General features: G+C 66.2%; 1 protein-coding gene across 5 annotated transcripts in view; it reads right to left on the bottom strand.

Annotated features, from left to right (window-relative positions):
- Nucleotides 1–27,779, bottom strand: part of GIT1 (GIT ArfGAP 1) — a 35,069-nt gene that overhangs the window by 6,878 nt on the left and 412 nt on the right. For 2 of the 5 annotated variants that reach the window (XM_050929263.1, XM_050929265.1), the window contains exons 1-12: nucleotides 27,276–27,583; nucleotides 14,237–14,370; nucleotides 13,508–13,620; nucleotides 13,334–13,439; nucleotides 10,798–10,884; nucleotides 6,273–6,403; nucleotides 5,951–6,045; nucleotides 5,293–5,335; nucleotides 4,062–4,088; nucleotides 3,405–3,453; nucleotides 3,107–3,179; nucleotides 150–247 (exon numbers count right to left, since the gene is read on the bottom strand). In XM_050929263.1, the coding sequence (XP_050785220.1) occupies nucleotides 150–247; nucleotides 3,107–3,179; nucleotides 3,405–3,453; nucleotides 4,062–4,088; nucleotides 5,293–5,335; nucleotides 5,951–6,045; nucleotides 6,273–6,403; nucleotides 10,798–10,884; nucleotides 13,334–13,439; nucleotides 13,508–13,620; nucleotides 14,237–14,370; nucleotides 27,276–27,567 (1,248 nt within the window). In that variant the 5' untranslated portion in view covers nucleotides 27,568–27,583. Of the gene's footprint in view, nucleotides 1–149; nucleotides 248–3,106; nucleotides 3,180–3,404; nucleotides 3,454–4,061; nucleotides 4,089–5,292; nucleotides 5,336–5,950; nucleotides 6,046–6,272; nucleotides 6,404–10,797; nucleotides 10,885–13,333; nucleotides 13,440–13,507; nucleotides 13,621–14,236; nucleotides 14,371–27,275; nucleotides 27,584–27,779 lie in introns of those variants that run through there. The other 3 variants (XM_050929267.1, XM_050929266.1, XM_050929264.1) reach the window with 3 other exon arrangements.

The following is a 27,779-nucleotide window of genomic DNA, read 5'->3' as shown; positions in this document are numbered from 1 at the left end:
AAGGGGACCCGCTGAGCCCCTTGGCCCAATGCCTGGACCCCAAGGGGCATGAGGGAGCTGCCAGGCCCTGGGGGTCAGGGCTGGTGTGACCGTTACCCCTGTCAGGTGCTGCTGGCAGGGAAGGGGCGCTAGCGGGGGACGGGGCGTACCTGGTTTCGTGTGGCCGAGTACTCAGGGTTGACGGGCAGGAAGGGCACAGCGCTGCGCTCAGTCACCAGGGTGCTGTGATTCTGCGTCGTGAGCCAGACTGCAGAGAGCAGATAGGCAGCGGTTACTGGGCACCTCGATGCCCCTGCCCCCCCAAGCACCCACCCAGAACAGGCCCCAGCCCCATGGGAGCAGCACTGGAGGAAACTGAGACCCACAGAAGGCCTGGACCAGCCCAGGCAGCGAGCCAGGGACAGAGCAGGGTTTGAACCCAGGAGTCCTGGCAACCCCAGAGGGCCTCCCGCCCAGCCCGAGCTGGCACATCCAGCAGCCAGGCTGCTGCCACGCACCCCCCGGGTAGGCTCAGATGTGCCCCCGCCCTCCTGCCAGCTAGGAGCCACTAGCACAGGGAAGTGCAAGGCCTGGTGTCAGGGGCATCTGGAGCCTGGGCCAACTCACCCAGAGCTGGGCTCCCCACTCTGCCTGCAGCGGGCTGGGCCCTTCCAAACAAGGGGACTCGCCCCACGTCCGGAAGAAGTCCCAGAGCACTGGCTGCTGGCAGGGCCCAGTGAGAGCAGCACACGCCCCGGCCAGCGGGCAGGGCTGGAAGGGCAGAGGGAGCAGCACACGCCCCAGCCAGCTGGTAGGGCTGGCAGGGCCCAGTGAGAGCAGCACACGCCCCGGCCAGCGGGCAGGGCTGGCAGGGCAGAGGGAGGAACTGGCACTCCTGTTCTCCTGGGCATGGCTCCAGTCTGGCACGAGCCATGCAGCGATGTGGCAGCACCATCTGGACAATGCCAAACCCAGAGCACGGCCCCCGGGCAGCGCGGCCAGGCTGGGTTACGGGGAGATTTCACTCGTGTCCCAGGCGTCAGCAGCTCTGGTTTGCCCTGCCCCTGACGGCACCCGGAGTGATCCTGTCACCCCCACATGCTGGCACCAGGGACTCTGCCTCACTCCGAGGGAGCTGGGCCCCTCTCTGGCCACCCCACATCCACCCTCCTCTGGGGACCAGGCCTGGACAGCGGGGGCAGGGGGAGTGAGGCCCAGCCCCCTGGCAGCTGGCCCTGACGCCCTGGGCAGGCAGCAGCAGCCAGGGCAGTCCCGCCAAGCGGGTGCCAGCAGCCTCCGCCCAGGCAATCGCCTGCAGGGAACCCTGGGCAAACGGCAGCTCAGCCGTGGAGAGAGCAGCCAACAGGGCCAGGCTGGAGCCCCAGCCGCAAGCCCGAGCGCAGAGGGGAGGGAGCAATGGCCCCCAACACCCCCCACCCCTGCAGCTGCTCCCAGCCCCCTGCCAGTCCCAGGGCCCTGCCAGCTGGGGTGCAGCCAGTCGCTCCCTGCATGGGAACCCCCAGACCCACCTCGAGCGTTGCCCGACGGCTGCCTGGCCCCCGCAGCCCTGCCCAGCCACGGCCTCGCTGGAGCCCACGGTCTGTGGAAGGAAGGAGCCCCCCCACCCAGCCCAGCCAGCAGGCGGGCAGTCAGCGGCTGCCAAGGAATGAGGAAGGCGGGCCCAGGTCCCAGCCGAGGGGCGGAGGGAGCCAGCTGCTCTCAGTGTCTGAGCCACATCCCCAGGCAGGCCCCAGCAGCACCGCCTCCCCGCGCCGGGGAAGGGCTGGCCCAGGGCGGCACAGCAGCGACCCCGGCTGGCTCATGGGCACCCTGCGCTGGGCGATGGCACCATGGCCTGCCCCATCCCCAGAGAGTTCCCGGGCCCGACTCCTGCCACAGCGCCCTGGCCAGCGCTAGATACCCCCGGCTGCTCACACACCCCGGCCAGTGGGCAGGGCCGGGGAGCACTGGGGGCCGCAGGGGGCAGGGATCCCTGGGGACACTTGGCCCTGAGGGAGGCATTTTGCCAGGCACAGCACCTCTGCCCCCACCAGTGCACGCCGTGCCAGAGAGGGGCGGATGGTCTCTGCGGCCTGCTGGCACCACCTGTGCAGACCGCTCTGCCAGGGGCCCTGCACTGCAAACCCCACGCTCAGGGCAGCAGCATCTGCAGCTACATCACAGCTGGAGCCCCCCCCCCCCGAAGCACCCCCAGCCGAGCGACCCCGGCAGCCCAGAACCCTGGGCCCAGGCCAGCCGGGGGCTGCACCAGGCCTGGCTGGGCACATCCTGGGGTGGCGCTGGCCACCTTCCAGGCCACACACAGCTGGACTATGCCCCAGGCACTGGGATCCTGCTACCCAGACACGGAGGGATCCCCGCCTGGGCCTGACAGAGCTACCACTCCCTTGGGAGCCCAAAGGCCAGGCAGAGCCGAGGAACCTGCCAGCCAGCCATGCTGTGCCAGGCAGGGCCAGGGTGGCGTGTCCTGGTGATCTGAGCCTGGGTCCTGAGCTCTGCTACAGGGGCACCTGGGGACAGACCCATCCTGATGGGCACCTCAGCTCCCCTCTGCCCTGCAACGGACAGAGCCCAGCGAGCGAGAGCTTCCTCCACACACCCCTCCAGTGCTCAGGGCAGGGCAGGGAGAGTCCAGAGTCACATGCCCCCGCGCCAGCCAGCCAGGGCACAGCAAGGCCCTGCCCGTGAGACGGGAGTGACAGGGCTGGGGCTCACAGCCAGACCCGAGCCGGGCTGGGCATGGGGGGATGAGGGGATTGAGCACTCCCTGACACTGGCTTCCATAGGGAGCAGGCACCCCAGCACCCATAGGAGCAGCCCCACACATGGCGCCCCACGGCCCAGGCTGCAGCCTGCGGGGCTCCCAGCTGGGCACAGAGCCTGGGCCAAACCCATCCCTGGCTCCCCAAAGCCCCATCACTCCACAGCGCAGCAGCAGCATCATTCCACCCCCCTTCCCAGCATCGCCCCACCCCCGGCCTGGCATCACCCGCCCCCCACGCACCAGCGTCGTTCTCCCTCTGCCCCTTGCACTGGCATCACCCGCCCTGGCATCGCCCACACCAGCGCCACCCCCCGGCCTGGCATCGCCTGCCCCCCCACGCACCAGCGTCGTTTTCCCTGCGGTCCACCTCGTCGTACACATCCATGGCCAGCTCCTCGAAGAGGCGGTTGCTGAGCTGGAAGCAGAGATGAGCGAGTCACGGGGGGCGGGGCAAGATGGGAGGGGATGGAGTCGGAGCAGCCCCTCGGCCTGGTCGTGCCCACGCCAAGCTCCAGCTCTCTCAGCACCCGGGCCCCATGGGGTGGGGGGTTCCCAGGGGTTGGGATCAGCCCCGTCCCAGGGCGGCTGCTTCAGGCCAGGGTCCCCCCCGAAGCAGGGCCCAGCCCCCAGCCCCACTTACCGCCTGTAACTTCTTCTTCGCCACTTTCGCCAGCTCAGACAGGTCCAGGCTGCACACGCCAGGGGCGGGTGGGAGACAAGCAAGAGGGGTCACTGCTGGCCCGCACCCCCCACCAGCCAGCCCCCCGGGGCGCCCATAAGCCCTCGGGCAATGGGGCGAGTTGCATGGTCACAGACGGCATTTGGCTCCCCTCGACACAACGTACCCACCAGGCACCACGGCGGTGAGCAGCTAGACCTGGGGCACTGGCAGGGCAACGTGGGTCAGGAAAGGAATGCCAGGGGCTGCAAGTCGGGAGTGAGGGGCACCAGCAGGGCTGTGGGTGGGTGGGGGGGTCCCAGGGCTGAGCTAACAGGGGGCTGCAGGTCGGGAGTGAGGGGCACCGGCAGGGCTGTGGGTGGATGGCTAGGTCCCAGGGCTGGGCTAACAGGGGGCTGCAGGTCGGGAGTGAGGGGCACTAGCAGCACTGTGGGTGGGTGGGTAGGGAGGCCACATCATGCCCCCTGCTTCCCACCTCTATCAACCCCTTCCTGCCACTACACAGACTGAACCAGCTGGTGGCACGTTAAGGCCAAGAGCCAGTGGCAGGGGCAGCCCCGCGGGTGCCAGCGGCGCTTTGCACCCAGACGCTACAGACCAGAGCGGAGGGGACAATACCTCTGCGCCGTGCCCTTTGGGCGCGCCCTGCACTCCGGAGAAGGCAGCGAGGGGAGAACAGGACAAAGGAGGGCGTTAAACGCAGGAGTGGCATGCCACGGCCACAGCCACGCCCACAACTGCCATTGCCACGCCCACAGGCATGCCCACAACTGACAGCCATGCCCACAACTGCCATTACAGTGGCCACAGCCACGCCCACAACCATCATAGCCACCATAACCATCTCACACGGCCATGCCAACGCCTATAGTCATGCCCACAACTGCCGTTGCCACGCCCACAACTGCCATTACCGTGGCCACAGCCATGCCCACAACCATCATAGCCACCACAACCATGCTCACAGCAGCCATGACCACGCCTATAGTCACGCCCACAACTGTCATGGCCACGCCCACATCCATGCCCACAACCAACATGGCCATTGCTTTGCCCATGTCAGCCATAGCCACGCCCACCATTGTCATAACTACGCCCACACCAGCCACGCCTGCACTGCCCCACAGCCCCTATGCAGTGCTCTCACAGGCCGACACGGGCATCCAGCCACCGCTCTGCCCCATGGGCAGCGCCCACGCCAGGGACCACTCAAGAGACACACCCAAGGGAGCAGAGTGGCAGGCTTGGCACTGGCCACAGGAACCAGAAAAGGGGGCACTGGGTACAGGGGGCCCACAGGGGCCCCTTTCTACTCCAGCGCTCCCTGCAGGCAAGTCCAGCACCTGCCCCAGCTGCAGCCCTGCCAGGAGGCCCTGGGCCCTCTACCTCCCTGCGAGGAGGCTCCAAGCTCCAGTCCACGGGGCAGCCGTACCATCCCTGCCACAGTCCTGCACCAGCCTGCCCCCTGATAGGGGCTGTGGGGTCCAGTGCTGCTGGGCCTCCTGTGCACAGGGGCTGGGTCACTCCAGGGGCAGGGAGGTGCTGGCACTGCCCCTTGGCAGGGCCCCAGTGGGGCCAAGGCCTGGGGGACCCTGGAGACCAAGTGTCCCCTCTCCAGGGCAGTGCACTCAGGGGCACAGGGGCCAGTCCCAGACCATTGACACGGCCCAGTGTGCATGGGAGCTGCGGGCTAGTGGGGAAGGGGAGACCCACACTGCTGCCCCCTCCGCACCCCCTGCATGGCTCAGTGGGAGCAAGAGGCAATTCTGGCAGTGCCCACAGGGTGGCAGCATTTCCTCCCTCACACTGGCAGGCTCCCAGCTGCAGAGCGGGGCGGGGGGGCACTCACCTGTCTGCCATCTGCGGGATGATGTAGTGCCCGTTCTTGTGGTCTGTGCAAAACAACAGCATCAACTGTTAGCTGGGCGCTGCCCGGAGCCCCACACCTGGCATGAGGGTGGGGAAGGGAGAACCGGGAGCTGCCGTGGGTGCAGCCGTGAGCCCCCACCCAGAACACCCACAACTGCACCCCACAGGGCCCTGGATGCTGCTGGGCCGCATCGCCCTGGGGGCGTCACCAACCCTTTACAGTCGCTGCTCTGGACCATGCTCAGCAGGGCATCAACCAGTGCTGCAGGCAGAGCCCCCCAGCTCCAGCGAGAACCCCCCCATGGGCCCCACTGCAGCCCCACCTGCAGCACCCACCTGCCTCTCTGCTCACTGTCCCCCAGCAATCCCAGGCCCCCGCCCACATCCCTCCCAGGGCGCAGCCCCTCCCCTCTCATATCCCTCCCTGGGGCATGGCCCCACCCCTCCCACATACCCCGCCACGGCGCAACCCCTCCCCCATTCACATCGCTCCCCAGGGTGCGGCCCCCTCCCCCATAGCTCCCTGCCCTCCCTGGGGCGCAGCCCCTCCCCACTCCCCACTCACATCCCTCCATGGGACGCGGCCCCTCCGCACAGCTCCCTGCCCTCCCCAGGGTCCCCCCGACCCGTGCACTCACCCGGCTTGCGGCCGCACAGGTAGAAGGCCAGCCGGTCCGTCAGCTCATACTGACACTCCACCAGCCGGTCCGCGAGCTCGTGCTGGGCTGCCTGCCTGCAGGGGGAGGGCAGAGGTCGGACCAGGAGCAGAGCAGCCAAGCGCCCGCTGGGGCACTGTCACGGCTGCTTTGCACTTGGCCAGCAGAGGCTCCAGGCCCCAGCAACCCACTCGGACCCCTCTGCACTGCCCGTGGACCGCTGCAGTCACTGGACAGGGTCAGCGCAAGGCCTCTCCAGGGCAGCCAGCCAGGGTCCTGCTGCCGGGCAGCCCCCGACACTCACCGGGCATAGTCGATGGGGGTCCTGCCGTTCACATCAGGCGCCCCAGGGTCGGCACCGTACACCACCAGCAGCTCAGCCTGCAGGATCTGTCCAGCCTTGGCAGCAACGTGCAGTGGGGTGGTGCCCTTCTCCTAGGGCAGGGCAAGGCAGTCAGACAAGGGCAACAGGCATGTAGCACCGAACCACTAGAAGGGTCCCAGGGCCAGGCCAGCAGGGGGCTGCGGGTCAGGAGTGAGGGGTCCCAGGGCTGGGCTAGCAGGGGGCTGCGGGTCAGGAGTGAGGGGCCCCAGGGCTGGGCTAGCAGGGGGCTGCGAGTTGGAAGTGAGGGGTCCCAGGGCTGGGCTAGCGGTGGCTGCAGGTCAGGAGTGAGGGGTCCCAGGGCTGGGCTAGCGGGGGCTGCGAGTTGGAAGTGAGGGGTCCCAGGGCTGGGCTAGTAGGGGGCTGTGAGGTCAGGGAGTGAGGGGCCCAGGGCTGCGCTAGCAGGGGGCTGCAGGGTCAGGAGTGAGGGGTCCCCAGGGCTGGGCTAGCAGGGGGGCTAAGGGTCAGGAGTGAGGGGCCCCAGGGCTGGGCTAGCAGGGGGCTGCGGGTCAGGAGTGAGGGGTCCCAGGGCTGGGCTAGCGGGGGCTGCAGGTAAGGAGTGAGGGGCCCCAGGGTTGGGCTAGCGGGGGCTGCAGGTAAGGAGTGAGGGGCCCCAGGGCTGAGCTAGCGGGGGCTGTGAGTCGGGAGTGAGGGGCCCCAGGGCTGCGCTAGCGGGGGCTGCAGGTCAGGAGTGAGGGGCCCCAGGGCTGGGCTAGCGGGGGGCTAAGGGTCAGGAGTGAGGGGCCCCAGGGCTGGGCTAGCAGGGGGCTGCAGGTCAGGAGTGAGGGGTCCCAGGGCTGGGCTAGCGGGGGCTGCAGGAAAGGAGTGAGGGGCCCCAGGGCTGGGCTAGCGGTGGCTGCAGGTCAGGAGTGAGGGGCCCCAGGGCCGGGCTAGCAGGGGGCTGAGGGTCAGGAGTGAGGGGTCACAGGGCTGGGCTAGCAGGGGGCTGCGGGTCAGGAGTGAGGGGTCCCAGGGCTGGGCTAGCAGGGGGCTGCGGGTCGGGAGTGAGGGGCCCCAGGGCCGGGCTAGCGGGGGCTGCAGGTCAGGAGTGAGGGGCCCCAGGGCCAGGCCAGCAGGGGGCTGTGGGTCGGGAGAGAGGGGCCCCAGGGCCGGGCTAGCGGGGGCTGCAGGTCAGGAGTGAGGAGCCCCAGGGCCGGGCTAGTGGGGGCTGCAGGTCAGGAGTGAGGGGCCCCAGGGCCAGGCCAGCAGGGGGCTGTGGGTCGGGAGAGAGGGGCCCCAGGGCTGGGCTAGCAGGGGGCTGCGGGTCGGGAGTGAGGGGTCCCAGGGCTGGGCTAGCGGGGGCTGCAGGTAAGGAGTGAGGGGCCCCAGGGCTGGGCTAGCGGGGGCTGTGAGTCGGGAGTGAGGGGCCCCAGGGCTGCGCTAGCGGGGGGCTAAGGGTCAGGAGTGAGGGGTCCCAGGGCTGGGCTAGCGGGGGCTGCAGGTAAAGAGTGAGGGGCCCCAGGGTTGGGCTAGCGGGGGCTGCAGGTCAGGAGTGAGGAGCCCCAGGGCTGGGCTAGCGGGGGCTGTGAGTCGGGAGTGAGGGGCCCCAGGGCTGGGCTAGCGGGGGCTGCGAGTTGGAAGTGAGGGGCCCCAGGGCTGCGCTAGCGGGGGCTGCAGGTCAGGAGTGAGGGGCCCCAGGGCTGGGCTAGCGGGGGCTGCAGGTCAGGAGTGAGGAGCCCCAGGGCCGGACTAGTGGGGGCTGCAGGTCAGGAGTGAGGGGCCCCAGGGCTGGGCTAGCGGGGGCTGTGAGTCGGGAGTGAGGGGCCCCAGGGCCGGGCTAGCGGGGGCTGTGGGTCGGGAGAGAGGGGCCCCAGGGCTGGGCTAGCGGGGGCTGCGGGTCAGGAGTGAGGAGCCCCAGGGCTGGGCTAGCGGGGGCTGCGGGTCGGGAGTGAGGGGCCCCAGGGCCGGGCTAGCGGGGGCTGCAGGTCAGGAGTGAGGAGCCCCAGGGCCGGGCTAGTGGGGGCTGCAGGTCAGGAGTGAGGGGCCCCAGGGCTCGGCTAGCGGGGGCTGTGGGTTGGGAGTGAGGGGCCCCAGGGCTGGGCTAGCGGGGGCTGCGGGTTGGGAGTGAGGGGCCCTAGGGCTGGGCTAGTGGGGGCTGTGAGTCGGGAGTGAGGGGCCCCAGGGCTGGGCTAGCGGGGGCTGCAGGTCAGGAGTGAGGAGCCCCAGGGCTGGGTTAGCGGGGGCTGCGGGTTGGGAGGGGCTCCAGGGCTGGGCTAGCGGGGGCTGCAGGTCAGGAGTGAGGAGCCCCAGGGCTGGGCTAGCGGGGGCTGCGGGTTGGGAGTGAGAGGCCCCAGGGCTGGGCTAGCGGGGGCTGTGGGTTGGGAGTGAGGGGCCCCAGGGCTGGGCTAGCGGGGGCTGCGGGTTGGGAGTGAGGGGCCCTAGGGCTGGGCTAGCGGGGGCTGTGAGTCGGGAGTGAGGGGGCCCCAGGGCTGGGCTAGCGGGGGCTGCAGGTCAGGAGTGAGGAGCCCCAGGGCTGGGCTAGCGGGGGCTGCGGGTTGGGAGGGGCTCCAGGGCTGGGCTAGCGGGGGCTGCAGGTCAGGAGTGAGGAGCCCCAGGGCTGGGTTAGCGGGGGCTGCGGGTTGGGAGTGAGAGGCCCCAGGGCTGGGCTAGCGGGGGCTGCGGGTTGGGAGTGAGGGGCCCCAGGGCTGGGCTAGCGGGGGCTGCGGGTTGGGAGTGAGGGGCCCTAGGGCTGGGCTAGCGGGGGCTGTGGGTTGGGAGTGAGGGGCCCCAGGGCTCGGCTAGCGGGGGCTGCAGGTCAGGAGTGAGGAGCCCCAGGGCTGGGCTAGCGGGGGCTGCGGGTTGGGAGGGGCTCCAGGGCTGGGCTAGCGGGGGCTGCAGGTCAGGAGTGAGGAGCCCCAGGGCTGGGCTAGCGGGGGCTGCGGGTTGGGAGTGAGAGGCCCCAGGGCTGGGCTAGCGGGGGCTGTGGGTTGGGAGTGAGGGGCCCCAGGGCTGGGCTAGCGGGGGCTGCGGGTTGGGAGTGAGGGGCCCTAGGGCTGGGCTAGCGGGGGCTGTGAGTCGGGAGTGAGGGGCCCCAGGGCTGGGCTAGCGGGGGCTGCAGGTCAGGAGTGAGGAGCCCCAGGGCTGGGCTAGCGGGGGCTGCGGGTTGGGAGGGGCTCCAGGGCTGGGCTAGCGGGGGCTGCAGGTCAGGAGTGAGGAGCCCCAGGGCTGGGTTAGCGGGGGCTGCGGGTTGGGAGTGAGAGGCCCCAGGGCTGGGCTAGCGGGGGCTGCGGGTTGGGAGTGAGGGGCCCCAGGGCTGGGCTAGCGGGGGCTGCGGGTTGGGAGTGAGGGGCCCTAGGGCTGGGCTAGCGGGGGCTGTGGGTTGGGAGTGAGGGGCCCCAGGGCTCGGCTAGCGGGGGCTGCAGGTCAGGAGTGAGGAGCCCCAGGGCTGGGCTAGCGGGGGCTGCGGGTTGGGAGGGGCTCCAGGGCTGGGCTAGCGGGGGCTGCAGGTCAGGAGTGAGGAGCCCCAGGGCTCGGCTAGCGGGGGCTGCGGGTTGGGAGTGAGAGGCCCCAGGGCTGGGCTAGCGGGGGCTGTGGGTTGGGAGTGAGGGGCCCCAGGGCTGGGCTAGCGGGGGCTGCGGGTTGGGCGGGGCTCCAGGGCTGGGCTAGCGGGGGCTGCAGGTCAGGAGTGAGGAGCCCCAGGGCTGGGCTAGCGGGGGCTGCGGGTTGGGAGGGGCCCCAGGGCTGGGCTAGCGGGGGCTGCAGGTCAGGAGTGAGGAGCCCCAGGGCTGGGCTAGCGGGGGCTGCGGGTTGGGAGGGGCTCCAGGGCTGGGCTAGCGGGGGCTGCAGGTCAGGAGTGAGGAGCCCCAGGGCTGGGCTAGCGGGGGCTGCGGGTTGGGAGTGAGAGGCCCCAGGGCTGGGCTAGCGGGGGCTGTGGGTCGGGAGAGAGGGGCCCCAGGGCTGGGCTAGCGGGGGCTGCGGGTTGGGAGTGAGGGGCCCCAGGGCTGGGCTAGCGGGGGCTGTGGGTTGGGAGTGAGGGGCCCCAGGGCTGGGCTAGCGGGGGCTGCGAGTCGGGAGTGAGCTGTCCCGTTGCCAGTGAAAATGGAAACCACAGGGGGCCTGGCTCTGAGGTCCCCCTCCCTGACCGATCTCTTTCTAGGGAGCCTTCCCCAGCCCCCGCACTGTCACTGGTCTCTGCCCCTCTCGGAGCAGTCATGGTGCTTGGCACTAGGGGGCAGTGTGGTGCCGGACTAGGGACTGGCCTGCCCTGGGGCGGAGAGGGGGCGCCCCCTGCTGCAGCAGTGAACCGGGAACCCCGGCTCCATGCCAGGCTCCTGCCCCCTGGTGCCCAGCCCTGCCCCAGCCCCCTAATGCCAGCACAGGAATGAGGACTTGCCATCACCGCTCCCTCCCCACCCTCACCTGTGCTGCCCTCCTGAGCCAGCAGGGCCCAGAGCCTGCGCCCCTCCCCGTCCCCGCTGCAGGGCAGAGGCGCCCGGCCAGGCCTCACCGGGTGAAAGAAGCTGGGCTGGGCGCCCAGCGAGAGCAGGCGCAGGCAGGTCTCCAGGTTCCCCGTCCGCACGCTGGAGTGCAGTTGCTAGAGGAGACAGCAGAGCGTCAGCTGCCCGGCCCAGCAGAACCTGCTGCCCTCCCATCCCGCCGGCCTCCTGGGACCTGCCGCTGGCCCGGGAGGTGCCTGCGACGTTGCGCTCAACATGATTTTATGAAAACATGCTAAGGAGTGTGAATATAATGTAACTGGAATATGCTCCATGCAACAGGTCTCTTGTAAGGTATCGTTACTAAGCTTATAATCTACTGAGTTTGATCATCCTATTCGTGTGTGTGTGTCATTCTTGTACCTGAAACTAGAAATAGGGAACATAACTCTGAGGGCCTGTTGTAATTATGCAAAGTGGGACCCATTAATGGTGGTTTGGAATCTTGATGGCTCCCATTAACCAGGACTATTGACTGTGGATGGCTGTTTGCTCGCTGGCCTTCCTGTGAGGCAGGCTGGGAGGAATGGAGGCTTGGGGGGCTCTTACAGTGACATGAGATCATGTCAAATGAACTGGAATCCATCTTTAGCCTGGTGATTTTCCACTGAGCAGGAAGGGGGGGGGGGGCCCAGAGAGGAACAAAGGATTCCCGCCTTGTGCCAAAGCTATATAAGGGGGTGAAACAGAACAAAGGGGGCTGCAGTCATTAGAAATCCCTGAGCTGGAACAAGGGCTGTACCGGGGAAGGACTGGGCCCAGACTAGGAAGGCGTCCAGGCTGTGATAGAAGCTTATTGGAACATCTCTGAGGGCAAGATTTTATCTGTATTCAGTTCCTTACTGTACTAGGCTTAGACTTGCGTGTTTTATTTTATTTTGCTTGGTAATTCACTTTGTTCTGTATCTTACTACTTGGAACCACGTAAATCCTACTTTCTGTATTGAATAAAATCACTTTTTACTTATTAATTAACCCAGAGTTTGTATTAACACCCAGGGGGTGGGCAAACAGCTGTGCATCTCTCTCTATCGGTGTCATAGAGGGCTAACAATTTATGATTTATCCTGTATAAACTTTATACAGGGTAAAACGGATTTATTTGGGGTTTGGATCCATTGGGAACTGGGTATCCGGGTGCTGGAGACAGGAGCACTTCTTAAGCTGTTGTCAGTTAAGCCTGCAGCTTTTTGGGGGCGTAGTTCAGACCTGGGTCTGGGCTGCAGCAGGCCAATGGGTCTGGCTCAACAAGGCAAGGTTCTGAAGTCCCAGGCTGCCAGGGAAAATGGGCTTGGGGTAGTCTCAGCATATCAGGTGGCAGCTCCCAAGGGGGGGTTCGGTGAACCAACCCATAAGAGAGCCCTTGGGCTGGCTTGGGCCAGTGACACCAGCCATGAGAGGTGCTGGACGAGGGGAGGGTCTCAGAGACTGGAAGAGCACCTTGTGACGAAGTGGGTCTGTTCTTAATGTTTCCTCTGAATACTGTGTGGGTGCCTCAGTTTCTGGCTGACACTCTGTCTCCTGGCAACTAATGGCCCAGGCCCTTCCCCCCTGCAAGGGGATGCTAAAGGTGTGGGAGAACAGAGAGATCAGGTGACGTCCTGGCCTGGGAAAGAGACAAAGGCTAGAAAGGAGGGGCTGGGGGGGGTCAGTCTGGAGCTGACTGGGGACGGGGAGTGAGGGCAGACGGGGCTGTCTGGCTCACTGCCCCCCAGAATGGATCCGGCCGAGGGGTCCCGTTTGCTGTACCTACAAGCTCTGTTTTAGACCGTGTTCCTGTCATCTAATAAACCTCTGTGTTACTGGCTGGCTGAGGGTCACGTCTGACTGCAAAGTGGGGGTGCAGGACCCTGTGGCTTCCCCAGGACCCCACCTGGGCGAACTCGCTGTGGGAAGTGCACGGAAGGGCAGAGGATGCTGAATGCTCCAAGGAGAGACCCAGGAGGTGAAGCCGTGGGAGCTTCTTGCCCTGCAGACAGTCTGCTCCAAGGGAGAGGAGGCTCCCCAGAGTCCGGCCTGGCTTTGTGGGGAGCAGTTCCAGAGCATCGCCCGGGCACTCTGTCACACACCTGCCTTGCTGGGAGGGGCAGGGGTGGGCAGCACATGGCACTGGGGATCCAGGCCCGCTGGCTGCTCCATGCTGAGCCGGGGTGGGGAGAAAACCTGGCATCACCCAGCCGGCTGACAGTCTGTCCCAGCCCAGGGCCCAGCAGGGCTTGCGGTCTGTTCACAGCAGCAGCTGCCCTGGGACGGTCTCACTGGGGGCAAACCACATGCACAGAGGGGGGAGCCCCAGGCGCCCTCATAACACTGCATGACTCGAACCTGGGCCCACTGGTGCCGAACGCACGAGTCTCCAGTGTCAGTCCCACCCCAGTGCCCGCTGGAGGGCACCAAGGACCCCCTGCCCCCAACAGTGCCCAGCGTGGCGGGCTTGAGAGGGGTGGACATGCTCCCATCACAGCAAGGCATTCCTCTCGGGGATCCAGCCCTGAGCTCAGCACCCCTAGGCCCCCCACTGCCACGCCTGCTGCTCGGGCCCCCAACCTTGCTGAGGTCCTTGGCGGTGACACCATCATCGTCGCGGCAGGGCAGCTTGTGCACGAAGGCCAGCATCTGGTACTTGGCACGGATGAACTCGGACTTGGTGGGGCTGGGGAGAGAGGGGACAGGGTGAGACTGCGCCAAGCTAGCCGCTTGCTCACCAGGGGGGACACTTACTGCACTTTGTCCTGAGGATTGGCCTTGCGTCGCCCGCTTTGCACCTGCGCCGGGTCCAGCAGCGAGTGCTCCCAGATGGAGTTGGCACCATTACTGGCCAGAGTGTTCACCATCTGGGGAGAGAGATGTGCTGGCTCAGGGCAGCTTCTGCCACCATCTCACTGACCCACAGAGCTGGGCAGCCAAATCTCAGGTCTCCCACTGCAGACCCAGGGCTGGGCTAGCAGGGGCAGCGGGTTGGGAGTGAGGGGCACCAGAGCTGGGCTAGTACGGGGCTGTGGGTCGGGAGTGAGGGGCACCAGGGCTGTGGGTCGGGAGTGAAGGGCACCAGGGCTGGGCTAGCAGGGGCTGCGGGTCAGGAGGGGCACTAGCCCGAGTGAGGAAGGGGAAAAGGTCACTCATTTTATCAGTACTACAAAGCCACACAATACAAATAATTTGAACAAACCGCCAGCAGCGTGAAGGGGGGGAGGGGATGGCACAGGCCGGGCGGAGGTCAAGCCAGGAAGCCGTGGGCACAAACCCACTGGCAAAGCAGGGCCGGCAGTCCAGGAAAGGACCCGTCGCGGCTCACGTAACATGGAACAATCCCAACTCCTGCCGATCCCAGAGACGCTGTATCAGGCAGCCCCCACGGGCAGTGCCGGGGGAGGGGGAGCCGCACAGAGACCCCTGCTGACCCCCAGCACACGGGGCTGAGGCTGCCCCCCAGGCGCTGCCCCCACCCACCTGCAGCAGCGGGGAGGGCCAGGGGCTGTGGCGCAGATGCTTGACGATGGAGATGTGTCGGCCCAGGCTGCGGTGGACGGAGCAGCACTCGTCGCAGATCAGCACGCCGCGGTTAATAGAAGCCCAGCCAGGGTCTGTAGGGGCAGGAGATGGTTAGACGCCCCACTTGCCGGTACCACGGCCCCCACCAGGGACACCTGCCAAGGGCTCGGCAGCTGGGCCAGACCAGGGCACAGCCTGGCAGGAGGGGACGTCCCTCATGAGCGCTTGGGGGCCCTCGCCCCAAAGGTGGAGACCCGGGGCGGGCACTAGGCAAATGCCAGCCGGGCACTCGGACACAAAGACCTAGAGCACCCCAGACAAGCTGGTTAGTAAGGGATGAAGCCCCAGCTCTGGGAGAGGGAGGGGGTTAGAGTGCGGATGGGAGCCAGGACTCCTGGGTTCTATCCCGGCTCTCGGGGGGCAGTGGAGTCCGGTGGTTAGAGCAAGGGGATGGGAGCCAGGACTCCTGGGTTCTATCCAGGCTCTCGGGGAGCAGTGGAGTCCGGTGGTTAGAGCAAGGGGATGGGAGCCAGGACTCCTGGGTTCTATCCAGGCTCTGGGGGGCAGTGGAGTCCAGTGGTAAGAGCGAGGGGATGGGAGCCAGGACTCCTGGGTTCTATCCAGGCTCTCGGGGGGAGTGGAGTCCGGTGGTTAGAGCGAGGGGATGGGAGCCAGGACTCCTGGGTTCTATCCCGGCTCTGGGGGGGAGTGGAGTCCGGTGGTTAGAGCGAGGGGATGGGAGCCAGGACTCCTGGGTTCTATCCAGGCTCTTGGGGGGAGTGGAGTCCGGTGGTTAGAGCGAGGGGATGGGAGCCAGGACTCCTGGGTTCTATCCAGGCTCTCACACTGACTCGCTGTGTGACCAGGGACAAGTCCCGTCTCAGTGTGAGGTTTAATTAGGCTGTGTGAAGCACCAAGGGACAGGCAGAAGGTGCTGCCCCCTCGGCAGGCACCAGGGTGGGTGGCCAGCAGCCAGAGAGGGCCACGCAGCCCTGAGCCCCGACCCCCAGAGCTGGAGCAGGCCCAGGGGGCAGCTGCTTTGGGCGTTTCACTCTGGGGTGGGCACAAGTGCCGCGAATGGGCAGGGGGCCCCCAGGGGGCTGCAGAAGACAGACCGGGGGGAAGCTGGAGCATATGGCAGCGGGGCAGCACCAGTCCTGGGCACCGTCTCCTCCCCCCGACCCCCGCACTGCTCTGGGGCACCTACCCCTCCCACCGTGCTATCCGGAGGTGTCAGGAACCTGCCCCTGCCCAGAGCTTCCCAGGGCCCGTCTGGCTGTTCCTCCCATCGGCTGCCCTGGCGACGGTTGCTAAGGGGCTCAGCCGGTAGCTAGGGAAACCCTAAGGTTTCCCCTAGCAACCTGGCACCAGGCCTGGGGCAGCCTGGGAGCAGGGACTGTTCTGGGGCCCAGTGGAGCCGGGGGGCAGGGCAGGCACACCCCAGGCAGGGAGCAGCGTAGGTCTGCAGGGAGCGTCAGGCCTGGGGACGGAGGGCCTGGTTTGCATTCTGCAGTCCCGGGGGACGAGCCCTGCACACCCACCAGCAGGCGCTGCACCCACTCCCCGGACCGGAGGGGAAGTGCCCCCCAAGCGCAGGTGCCCACCCATGGCCAACCCAAACAGAAGGCACCAGCCCCAGGGCAGCACCCGGCTGGGGCTCCCCGCTGGCTCAGACAGGCCTCAAGTTTCCAGCGTTACTTCCACAGAGACGGGAACCTCCCTGGAAGACCGATCCTGCTGGGGCCCCATGGCTTGGGGGGCATGCGGTGGAGGGCAGAGAGCAGCCCCACAGCCAGGCTCCCCGAGCTGCAGGGGCGCAGAGGGGCTGAGTGCACGCTCAGTGACCCCCATCAGCCCCAGCTCATTAGCCAAGCAGGAGCAGCCTGGCCTAGCGGCCCCAGGGCACAGCTAGCATCGCCTGGGACAGGCCCCCTCCTCAAACCAGCCACTTGGCTACTGGCACCTAGTCACCCACTGCCGCCCAGCCGCTCCCGTATAGCCTCTGCCCAGGTTAACCCCCCAGGAGCTATGTGCTCTCGGCCCCCGCAGGGGCTCAGGGCACAGACGCGGCTCGCTGTAAGGGATTGCTGGGAGCCCCTGCCCCGTTCTCAGGGCCCGCGCTCTCCAGGGACCCCCCTACTCAGTGCATACGGTACCCCCATGGGAGACAAGTGAGGTGCTGAACTCGCTCCCAGTCAGGCCTGCACCCCCAATCCCAGAGCAGCTCTGCCAGCTCAGAGCCCAGCCGGCTTCACGCCCTCCCCCACCCGGCAGCCTCCCACACACAGAGCTATTCCCGGCTCCTCGCCCACGTGTCACTCCCTCAGGGCTGCACCAGGTGCTGGGGGGGCCTCAGGCAGCATCAGCATCACAAAGCAGTGAGTGGAGCCCCAGCTGCAGGACGCAGAGGCTTGGGGGAGCTCTCAGCAACAGGAGAGAGGAGATGCTCCCAGCCCTGTGCTCAGACCTCTGTACCAGCCTCTTGTGGGCAAAGAAACCCGCCTGGCCCCTGCCCTCAGGGAGTACATGGGGAGGAATGGGCCAGCAGCCCAGCCTCTGCCCTCTCCTATGCACGTCTATCCCCAATCCCCTGGGATCAGCTCCACCCCACAGAGCTCTGCCAGGGTGTGCCAACAGCCAGCAGCAGCAGTATTCCTGTGTGCCTGGTGCAGGCAGCACCAGGCTCTCAGCTGTGCCCAACCATCCCCCCTGCAGGCCACCCTGAGGCCCAGGCTCGAAGCACCTTGGCTGGACAGCCAGGGTAACCCAGTGCCTGGGAGCCAGAAGGTCGGCCTCACGCCCAGCGGGTGGGGACTCAGCACGGTCACTGAGCAGGCAGCCTGCCCCATGGTGCTGTACCACTGCCCCCTTCCCAGGAGAACAGGCCCATTGCCCCAATGTGACGCAGCAGGGAGGGGGGCAGATTGACCTGGGAATGTCCTCTAGTTCTGATGGGACTGTCTGCAAGGGGGAGGGGAAAGCAGGGGGTGACTTTAGGTGAGGGAAGATACCTGAGCCTGGAACGTGAGCCAGGAGGGGGTGGGGCCAGGTGACACCTTTGCCCAGGAAGCTGGACAAAGGGAGAGGAGGAGCCGGCGGGGGGGGGGGGAGGGAGTTGGCTGGAAGGTTTGTTTCAGTTTGGGGCTGGCTGGGAAGAGGCAGGAACCCAGGTCTGGGGTCTAAGCTCCCTGCCCCCAGGGGGACCTGGCTGAGGGGCCCTGGTTGTACCTACAAGCCCTGCTTGGGACCGTGTTCCTCTCGTCTAATAAACCTCCTGCTTTACTGGCTGGCTGAGAGTCACTGTGAGTCCCAGGAAGAGGGGTGCAGGGCCCTGAGTCCTCCACTCCGTGACAACTGGTGGCAGAGGTGGGATCTACTGCACCCCGTGGATGGCGCTTCCTGCAGTAAGTGACTGGGGAGCAGTAAAACGAAGGGGGATTGACGGGGACCAGGTGTGCTTAAGATTCAGAGACATGGTTTCAGGGAGTGATTAACCCCTAGGAGTGTGCAACCAGCGAGAAGGACTTTGCAGTAACAGGGTCCCCCGGGGGATTGCAGCGAGAGGTCCCGGGGAGGAGGAGTCTGCAGCTCGACCCGCAAAGAGGTGATGACCTTGAGAAGGGCTGGCATGCTAGGGGTGCTCCCTGGAAACCGTGGGGAGTGACGAGCACCCCAGCCTCTGAGTGACCAGCAGGAAGACGTATGACAAGCCCCTTAAGAGCGACCTGCTGGAGCTGTGCAAGCAGAGGGGGCTGCGCAGCAGCAGGCTCACCAAAGACCAGCTGATTGCCCAGCTGGAGGAGGGAGACCGCTTGAATGAACTGATCCCTGTCTCTGAGGGAAGCAGCCTGGCAGATGCAGTGCAGGTACCAGTGTCTGTCCCAGCGGGGAGTGAATAGACGGCTGCTGAGGGCTTCCCGAGACCCGCCAACCTATACCTAGAGGAAGGGCTGGGAGGAGCCCAGCAAATACTGAGGGCACCGTGACCCCCCCACAGCCAGCAGGGGATCGTCCCGGCAGAGCTCCCCATCGCTGGAGCTGAGGCAGCTGGAATTGGAGAAGGAGCTAAAACCAAAAGACCTTGAGTTGAGGCAGCAGGAACTAAAGGAGGAGCGGGAAGAAAGAGAGACAGCATCAGCATGAGCTGGAGTGGCCAGGCTGAGGGGCAGCGGGCCCCCAGCTGCGGTGAGTGAGGGGGAGCCCAGGACTGTGCAGAGCTTTGATAAGTGCATCCTGGCCCAGCGTAAGGAGCGGGAGGACATGGATGACTTCGAGACAGCCTGCGAGCTGCATCAGGTTGATCCTGCAGACGGGCTCCGGGTTCTCACCCCCTTACTGGACCCCAAGGCCGTGGCATTATACCGCCAGCTGGGAGAGGAGGAGAAAGGGAACTACGAACTATTCAAGCAGGCCCTGCTGCGCGAGTTTGGGCTGACTCCTGAGATGTACCGGGAAAGGTTCCGGAGTCAGTATAAAACCCCTGAGGTCTCATATCTGCAACTAGCCGTCCGCGTGGAGGGATATGCCAGCAAGTGGGCAGACGGGGCCTAGACAAAGAGGACCTCGTTAAACTGATCGTACTAGAACTGTATGAGCGGTGCCCATCCGACCTAAGGCTGTGGTTGAGGGACCAAAAGCCAGAGAACCCGCGACATGCAGGGCAGCTGGCCGATGAGTTTGTGAAGTGCCGGTCGGGGGGTGGCAGGGAGGAGTCCCAAAGGAACAGACCCGCCATGATGCAGAGAGAGTCACCCTGGGACCTCCCATTGGGGAACCATGGAGAACCCCCTCCCCCAAGGGAAACATCCGGCATCAGGGCCAAGCGACCAGCTCGAGGGGACCAACGGGATGTGGGCTGCTACCACTGTGGCCAGAAAGGCCCCAGGCCCGACGAGCTCCTAGACAAGATGGGAGGCACTTGGTACCTCACCACCATGGATCTTACAAAGGGCTACTGGCAAGTGCCGCTGGACGCAGATGCCAGGCTGAAATCAGCCTTTATCACCTCTCTGGGGCTCTATGAGTTTCTGACCCTGCCCTTCGGCCTCAAGGGAGCGCCGGCCACCTTCCAGCGCCTGGTGGATCAGCTACTGAGTGGGATGGAGAGTTTTGCCGTGGCGTATATTGACGAAATATGTGTCCTTAGCCAGATCTGGGAGGACCACGTGTCCCAGGTTAGACAAGAGGTGGACCAACTCCAAGAGGCTGGGCTGACCATAAAAGCTGAGAACTGCAAGGTGGGGATGGCTGAAGTATCTTACCTGGGCCATCGGCTGGGGAGCGGCTGCCTAAAGCCGGAACCAGCCAAGGTGGAGGTGATCAGAGACTGGCCTGCCCCCTAAACCAAAAAGCAGGTCCAGGCCTTTACTGGGATGGCGGAGTACTATCGAAGGTTCGTGCCCCACTATAGCGCCATAGCCGGCCCCATCACTGAGCTGTGCAAAAAGGGGAAGCCAGACCAGGTGGTCTGGACTGAGCAGTGCCAGCAGGCTCTCCGGGCGCTGAAGGAGGCTCTGGTTAGTGGCCCAGTTCTGACAAACCCAGATTTTGACAAGCCCTTTATGGTGTTCACTGACGCCTCAGACACGGGACTGGGGGCGGTGTTAATGCAGGAGGATGAAAAGGGGGAGAGACACCCCATCGAGTACCTGAGCAAGAAGTTGCTACCCCGGGAGCAGAACTACGCGGCCATCGAGAAGGAATGCCTGGTCATAGTGTGGGCCCTTAAGAAACTGGAGCCATATCTCTTTGGGAGACACTTCACCGTGTACACCGACCACTCTTCCCTGACCTGGCTGCACTAGATAAAAGGAGCCAACGCCAAGCTCCTGAGGTGGAGCCTGCTCCTGCAGGACTATGACATGGACGTGGTCCATGTGAAGGGAAGTGCCAACCTGATAGCGGATGCGTTGTCCCGGAGAGGAGGCCCTGAACTTCCCCAGGTCACTGGGCAGAGTGACCCTGCTCAGTTCAGTCTCGAAGGGGAGGGGAGATGTGACGCAGCAGGGAGCGAGGCGGATTGACCTGGGAATGTCGTCTGGTTTTACTGGAACTGTCTGCATGGGGGAGGGGAGAGCAGGGGGTGACTTTAGGTGAGGGAAGATACCTGAGCCTGGATCGTGAGCCAGGAGGGGGTGGGGCCAGGTGACACCTTTGCCCAGGAAGCTGGACAAAGGGAGAGGAGGAGCCGGGGGGAGGGGAGGGAGTCGGCTGGAAGGTTTGTTTCAGTTTTGGGCTGGCTGGGAAGAGGCAGGAACCCAGGTCTGGGGTCTAAGCTCCCTGCCCCCAGAGGGACCTGGCTGAGGGGCCCTGGTTGTACCTACAAGCCCTGCTTGGGACCGTGTTCCTCTCATCTAATAAACCTTCTGCTTTACTGGCTGGCTGAGAGTCCCGGTGAATCACAGGAAGTGGGGGTGCAGGGCCCTGGCTCCCCCACACTCCGTGACACCCACCCCAGGGCCTTCCTGTGCCACTCTCCCCCCACAGCCCCCACGTAACACCAGCCCCTCCCCCCAGCCCAGCCGGAATGGAGCCCTTTGTCCTGGCGCCGGCACTTGCCCGAGAACAAAAGGCTGCTTGAGATGCCGTGCACTGCGGCTCGGAGCCCGCTGCCCTGCCCCCGCGCGGAGGGGCGCATGGCCCTGGCCATGGGGAGCCCAGCCTGGCTGCAGGGAGCACCCAGCCCAGCTCTCTCACACGCGGCAGAGCCAGGCATCAGCTCTGGCAGGCGCCCCTCAAGGCAGAGCAGGGCGTGAGCAGGGTGCAGGCCAGAGCCCGGATCCCAGCATGCAGCTGTTACCCCAGGGCCCTGGAGACCCTTGTGGGGGGAGCAGCCAACCACCGGTCACAGGCTCGGCTTCACCTGACCCACGGTGCTGTGCACTGCCCCACTTAGCCAGTTCCCCCAGGGTGAGGGGCCGGGAATCCACCCTCCCAGCCCCACTAATAGGCCCTCTTCTACCACTAAGGGGCACGCAAAGGCTCTGATGGTGCCCCTCAGTCCTGACCCACAGCCCCTGCTAGCCCAGCCCTGGGCTCCCCACCCTCAGCTCTGCCGGTGCTCCTCACTCCTGACCTGCAGCCCAGCCCTGGGCTCCACACCCCCAGCTCTGCCGGTGCCCCTCACTCCTGACCTGCAGCCCCTGCTAGCCCAGCCCTGGGCTCCACACTCCCAGCTCTGCCGGTGCCCCTCACTCCTGACCTGCAGCCCCTGCTAGCCCAGCCCTGGGCTCTCCCCCTACCCCCCAGCTCTGCCGGTGCCCCTCGCTCCCGACCCACAGCCCCTCCTTTTTCTTGTGTGTTTACACAGAGCCTGGCTCCATGAGGGGCCCTGGCCCATAGCTGGGGCTTGCAGGCACTGTGGTGACACCCTAGTACCCCAGCCTTGGGCCCCCCATACCCAGTGGAGGAAACGTTGATTCTGCCCCCCAGGCAGTCCTGTGCTGGCGGCCGCATGCCAGGCCGGCCCCGAGGAGCTGGCACAGCCCCTGGCAGCCTCCAGGCTCGCTGAGCTGCAGCAGCGCCCGCCCCTGCCCTGGCTCACTCCGCCACTGTGAGCAGCGTGCAGCAGCGCCCAGAGCCCCCCTAGCCCGCTGCAGCCCCATAGCCAGCAAGGAGCAGAGCAGGTTCCTGGGGGCAGCCCCCTGAGCCTCCTGGGAAGGGGGATGGCAGCCAAGGGGAGTCTCTGGCTAGGGCGGCGCCTGGGGGCTGCACCCATGGGGGCTTCCCTAGGGGATGGGGCAGGTCACACAGGGACTGTGGGGGTGGGGCAGCCACCTCTCTTGGAGCCAGGCCGGGGGTTGCAGCGGCTGTGGAAAGGTCACTGGGAGAACAAGAGCTTTGTGCTGGAGCTGGAGACAGAGCCAGCCCCCACCAGCCACAGCTCCCCCTGCTCCTGTGTGTGCCCGGCTCAGTGCCAGGGGCCTCCCCCACATACATCGCTGTCCTGTGCTGGAACCTCCCCCAGCTCTGCCCCCACCACATGGCCCTCCTACCCCAGCCCTACCCCCCAGCCCTGCCCTTGCCTCTCAGCCTAGCCCCACAGCCCTGCCCTCCACAGCCCAGCCCCCACAGTTCTGGCAGTGCCCCACAGTGCCGACCTGCTGCCCCCTGCCATGTCAGCCCAGGCTCCCCTCCCACACACACCCAGCTGCTCCAGTCTGCAGGACAGTACCAGTGGAGCCCCCGTCTCTATCCCTTCCCATGGGGCCAGGTCTGGCCCCCTCCCCAGGCTCGCTGGGAGCTGGAGAGACACATTATGCAAATGCTGCTTGCAAAGTTCAAACCACCCGTTGGCAAAGCAAAGGGATGGGAAGGTCTGAGCTCAGCTCTGACAGGCTGGGGGGACAGAGCGAGAGGAGGTCAAGGTTTCCCACAAGCCCAGCACCCTGCACACGCAGCCAGCCAGGGACTGAGCTGGAGGCAGGATGCTGCCCTCTGCTCAGCTGCCTTAGGCTGCCCACAGGCTGAGGGGGAGGGGGCAGCACCCAGGGCTTCCCCAAGGCCAGAGAAGTGCAGGTGACGGTGCCCTGGCTGGAGTTCTGCTCAGCGGGCGGGTGGCTCCGGCCCCCAGCCAGGCCTGCGTCTGCCCCGCGCTGCTGCACAGGAGACAGTCACAAGCCAAGGGCACTGTGTCCTCACAAGAGCCAGAGCAAGAGCGGTGGGGCTGCTTTCCCATGGCCCCCCCAAGCCTCGAGTGCAGCTCTTGGGGTCCCGGCAGAGCTCTCCGGAGCAGCGCACAGACCCCAGCACATCTGGACAGCCAGGGGCTGCCCCAGTGCAACACAGGGGCCCAGGGGAAAGACTCCAGTCCAGCTCCCATGCTACCATCACCCCCCCACCCTGGGCCCGTCAGCACCGTGCCCTGCAGAAGGCAGCCCAACGCGCCGCGAGACAACCCAGCCCCACGGCCCAGAACCACGGTGCACCTTCAACTAGCACAGGCTGGGCACAGGAGAAGCTGCAGCCCCATCTCAGAGCCCCCAGCTGGGCTCGAATCCCAGTGAGTTGGGCCGGTCACATACAAGCCACAGGGGCCATCCACAGGCTCCCGACACAGCCACAGGCCCACGCACCGCCAGGCGGGCCCATCAGCCACTGGGGAAGCAGCTTGTTCAGGTGCTGGGCCAGAGTCCCCATGCTCTGCCCCACAGGGCCCGGCCCAGCGACCTGGCCAGGAGCCAGCGCTGGCACTGAGCCCCAGCCCCAGCAGAGAGGGGGGTTTGGGAATGGGCTGGCAGGGGTGGCCGTGACAGGCCTGACTAGCCCAGGACAAAGCCTTCGCAGCAGCCGCAGCCCAGCTGGATCCCAGAGCCTGGCTGGTGCTGGGCTGGGGGAAGCAGGTTTGGTCTGGTCACTGGACGGGGTGAATTCATCACGAAGGAACCTGAGGGGGGAACAGTGCCGGCTCCAGCCCACTCCGCTGCCCCAGCTGATGCCAACAGAGGTGGTTCTGCAATGCATCCAGGCCCCTGACTTGCGACAGCGCCCACAGCAGGCTGGCACCTCTCAAATGCTTGAGGGAGGCGGGAGCCCACGAGCCAGACTTCCCCTAGGCACAAACTGAGCCCCCCAACCCCCTTTCCCTGTGTGCCAGCCAGCATGACCCCCACGCCACCAGCAGGGCCCCCCCGACAAGCTGGTCACAGGGAAAGGGGATCCCTCACTGCTGCTTCCCCCTGCAGACCCCATGACATGGTAACGGGGGCTGACACCGCCCGGACGTGGGAGAATGCAACAGAGCCCTGACAGGCAAAGCCAGGAGCCCTTCACCCTGAGACACGGGGATGGGCCTGGGGATTGGCCTCAGGGAAGGGCCAGAAGCCCGGCTGCACCGGGTGCCAGACAAAGCCCTGTGATAGCGCAGGGGACGTTTCTGCCTCGTCAGTCCCACCCCTTAGCACAGGAGACTGCCCCCCGCCCCCCCTCCCCGGCCCGGTAGCTCTGCCAGGCTGGGAACCCCTGTGTCAGACTCTGCCTGGTCTCTGCCCCCGGAGAGCCACCTGCCCTGCTGCCACGGGGGTGCAGTGCTCATGAGCGTGGGGGCCAGAGGAGCCCACCCGAGCAAAGCAGCTTGGGGTCGCCGCTCGCAGAGGGTCCCAGCGATCAGCCCGACACACGCACGGCTGGGGAGGCTCAGACCGAACCAGCCAAGGAGGTAGCCAAGGCTCAGGCTGCGTGGTCTGGCCAACGCAGCAGATGGCCACATGGCCAGCTCACCAGTGGGAAAGAGGGGCAGCCCCAATCAGCCAACCTCACACCTGCTCAGTGGCGAGGAGCCGCCCCCAGAGGCGGCCAGGCCCGGGGCCCAGGCCCCACCAGCTTCACAGCCCTGCAAAGAAGCTGTGGGGCAGGCACTGATCACTCAGGGAACCTCCTTGCAAAGCCACACTGGATAATGAGCCACCCAGCCCCATTCTGTAGGACCTACACAAATACCTGGCCAGCCCCTCTGCCCAAGCAGCACCAGCAGGGAAGGAAACAAGCAGGATGCCACAGCAGAGATGCCCTCCCTCTGGGCTGTGATGGGGGAAGGGGGATCCTGGTCTGGGGTGGGGCAGGTTAGTCCACAGCCTCCCAGAGGGTCAGACCCACAGAGACAGGGCAGTTTACACAGGCCAGCTGCTGCCCCCTGCCCTTTGGGATCCTCCCAACAAGACCCTGCAGCGGGGCCCAGGGGCCGGAACGGGGGCACAGTGGGTACTGCAGGGCAATGCAGGACTCCTGGGTTCCACTCACGGCTCTGCCTGGGCAGCCACCTGTCGAACGGGGACGGGGGCCTGGCCTGCCGGGGTCAGGGGGTGACAGGACACCCAGCCCACCACGGGGCCTGGAGCTGAATGCTGCAGAGGAGGGGGCCATTAGCCCAGCCTCTCAGGAGCACCTCCCCCCAGCCTGGAGCCGGGTCCCAGGCCCGAGTTCCCCTGTTGTCCCTGCAGAGGAAGCCTGGCTGCTGCGGATGGAACAGGCCCTCCCCATGCTTCCTTCCTGGCTGCATTGGAGAGGAGCTTGGCCCAGGGACCGGCCCCAGCTGTGCTCTGCTGCCTCGCCACGCCAGGAGCACCCAGGCGGCATCCCCCCAGTGCTGCCCTGCTCTCCGGGGCCGGGGGCGGAGCTGCTGGGCGAGCAGCAGGTGTACTACTTTACACTGGGGGGTCCCAGAGCTACCTGGAAGGGGCACAGAGGCCCCCATCAGGCAATGGCCCAAGGATGCAGGCCTCTCCTGGCAGGCTGCAGAGTATGGGGGTTGGGCACTGTGTCCCCCTTATTTTCAGCACTGAAACAGCCCCCCAGGCTGTGCCCAGGCAGGGTGCTGAGGAGCTCACTACCTGTGGAGGGTGAGCAGCCGGGCTCCCCTCTGGCTCCAGGTGCCACCTACAGCCAGGGCTGGTGCACGGGCACCTCCCGGCTGGGGATAAAGCAGGGGCATGGAGGAGCAGAGCCTGGCTCCAAGCATCCCACCTCGTGGCTGGTTTTCTCTGTGCCCCACGCACAGGCCTCTCTCTCCCATGGCGGGGGACAGGGAGGAAGCGATAGCCCAGTGTCACGTCCCTCCCCCATGTCCTGAAGGACAAGCGTGGGCACCTTCCAGGCACGTAGATGGCACAGGCACAAGCGGCCTTGGCAGCGAGACTGGCTGCATCTGTGTCTCTGCGCTCGCAGGCGTCACCGGGAACAGGGCGCGCTGCCGTCGGGGGAGTGAGGCCAGGAGCCGCCCGCCTGCCTGGCACAGCCAACCCCACACCTCGGCTGGGATCTCCACTCGGTGCCGGCATCCCCTCTCCCTGAAGGGCAGTGCCCAGGCCACAGTTCAGGTGCCAGCATGCAGCTCCCTCTGGCGGCAGAGGAGATGATGCTAGTCCCTGGTGCCCGGGCACCACCCTGAGCAGCTGGAAACGTGGCATGGCCGTAGCTGGAGCTCCCCTGCCCCTGTCTGCTCACGGTGCAGTCAGGCAGGCCCTGGGCACCACCTCTCCCTGCGCAGGCACGTCCACGACAGCGCATAGCCAGAGCAGGAGGTGCTCCCAGCAGGGGGTGTCCTCTTCCCACCTCACCGTTCCTGGCAGTGGGCACCTGCTCAGGAGCGCCCAGAGCCCCCCAGGCCCGTTCTAGCCAAGCACATGCTGCGAGTAGCACAGAGGAGACAGGCCAGGGCTTCTGCACAGCCCACCGGCAATGGAGGCAGTTCATGCCCAGGAGTGAGGATGAGCCGGGAGGCTAGTCCTGCTCTGCCATGGAACGGCGGTGTGTGTTCCCAGCTGTATGACGCAGCACAAGCCCTGCCTGCCGGGGGGCTAGGAGAGATCCCTTGGGGCTCTGTAAGTACCAGAGCCAGCAAGGGCAGCAGGATCCCACTGAACTGCAGGGGCCAGAGGGCACCCCAGGGTTGCCTCTGTTGGTGATTACTGGGTTTTTCCCGGTGCCTCCCCAGGTGGGGAGCCCCAGGCGGCAGCTGTCTCTGGGAACCAGAGGGGGCAACAGACATGCTGTACCCTAGTTGGCTGGGAACACACATACCCCTGCGCCCCGGTGCCAGGCACTCACAGAGCTTCTGCTCACAGCTGCCGCTGACACCCACCTCCTGCAGGAAGCGCTCGGCACCCCCCATCTGCAGGAAGCGGCCCCGCCGGATTTTATAACTCATTTCCTCACGTGGCGACGGATTGAAGGAACTGGTTTCCAGTTCCACAGTGAGGAACCCCTGGCGCGCTCCGCCTTGGCGTGAGACACCAGGGCACAACTCAGGGCTCTGCACCTCCACTCCATCCCACCCCACCCCCGCCAGGTACCCCGCTATCGGGAGATCTCCCTTCCCGGCCACGCCAGGCCTGGGCTCGCTAGCTGGCGCTCTCGCAGGGGCTAGGACCCTCCTGTTAGAGAAGGGAAGACCCCCAGGGCCCCATCCCCATGGGGGGCTACACTCCTGGTCATGCTGCACTGGCAGGGCAGACCCTTTGGCCTGTGGCCTGCACCGCTGTGGCTTGGAGGCAGCTCAGACCTGGTCTCTCCCAATGCTCCGTGCTCCGGTCCAACACCTGGCAGTGTGATGGACGGACGGACGGACGGAGGGATGGCAGCTCCAGCAGGCCCCGCTCATCCCGTACGCAGCACGGGGCCTTCGGACACCACAGTCCCGCCGATTCCAGTGCAATGACCTCACTGCTGTTCGACACACGCCTTCTCCCAGGCCGGGGCCAGCGCAAGGAGCCAGTGTCGGCCTGACTCTGCCCCACCACACTCCCGTGAACCAAATCCACGCCGGGGAGCCTTCCTGGGCTGGGGGGCATCATTCGGTTTGGAAATCACAAGCCGTGCATCCGAGTCCTGCCCCAGGGAGTGCTGCAGATGGCACGGGGCAGCGGAGCCATGGGTATGCGAGCACCCAGGGGGGAGTGGGGCGGCCAGTGGGGTGGGGAGGGGCGGGGCAGGGCAGGTGCGATGGCGCCAGGGCTGGGCGAGGGCTCCCACCATGGCCACCCCCTGCGGCTCGGGGTCGCCCAGG

Source organism: Gopherus flavomarginatus, chromosome 19, assembly GCF_025201925.1.
Source record: "Gopherus flavomarginatus isolate rGopFla2 chromosome 19, rGopFla2.mat.asm, whole genome shotgun sequence".
In the NCBI taxonomy this organism is placed as follows: domain Eukaryota; kingdom Metazoa; phylum Chordata; order Testudines; family Testudinidae; genus Gopherus; species Gopherus flavomarginatus.
Note: the sequence above shows the minus strand (reverse complement) of the source record. Positions and strands in the feature narration are given on the sequence as shown.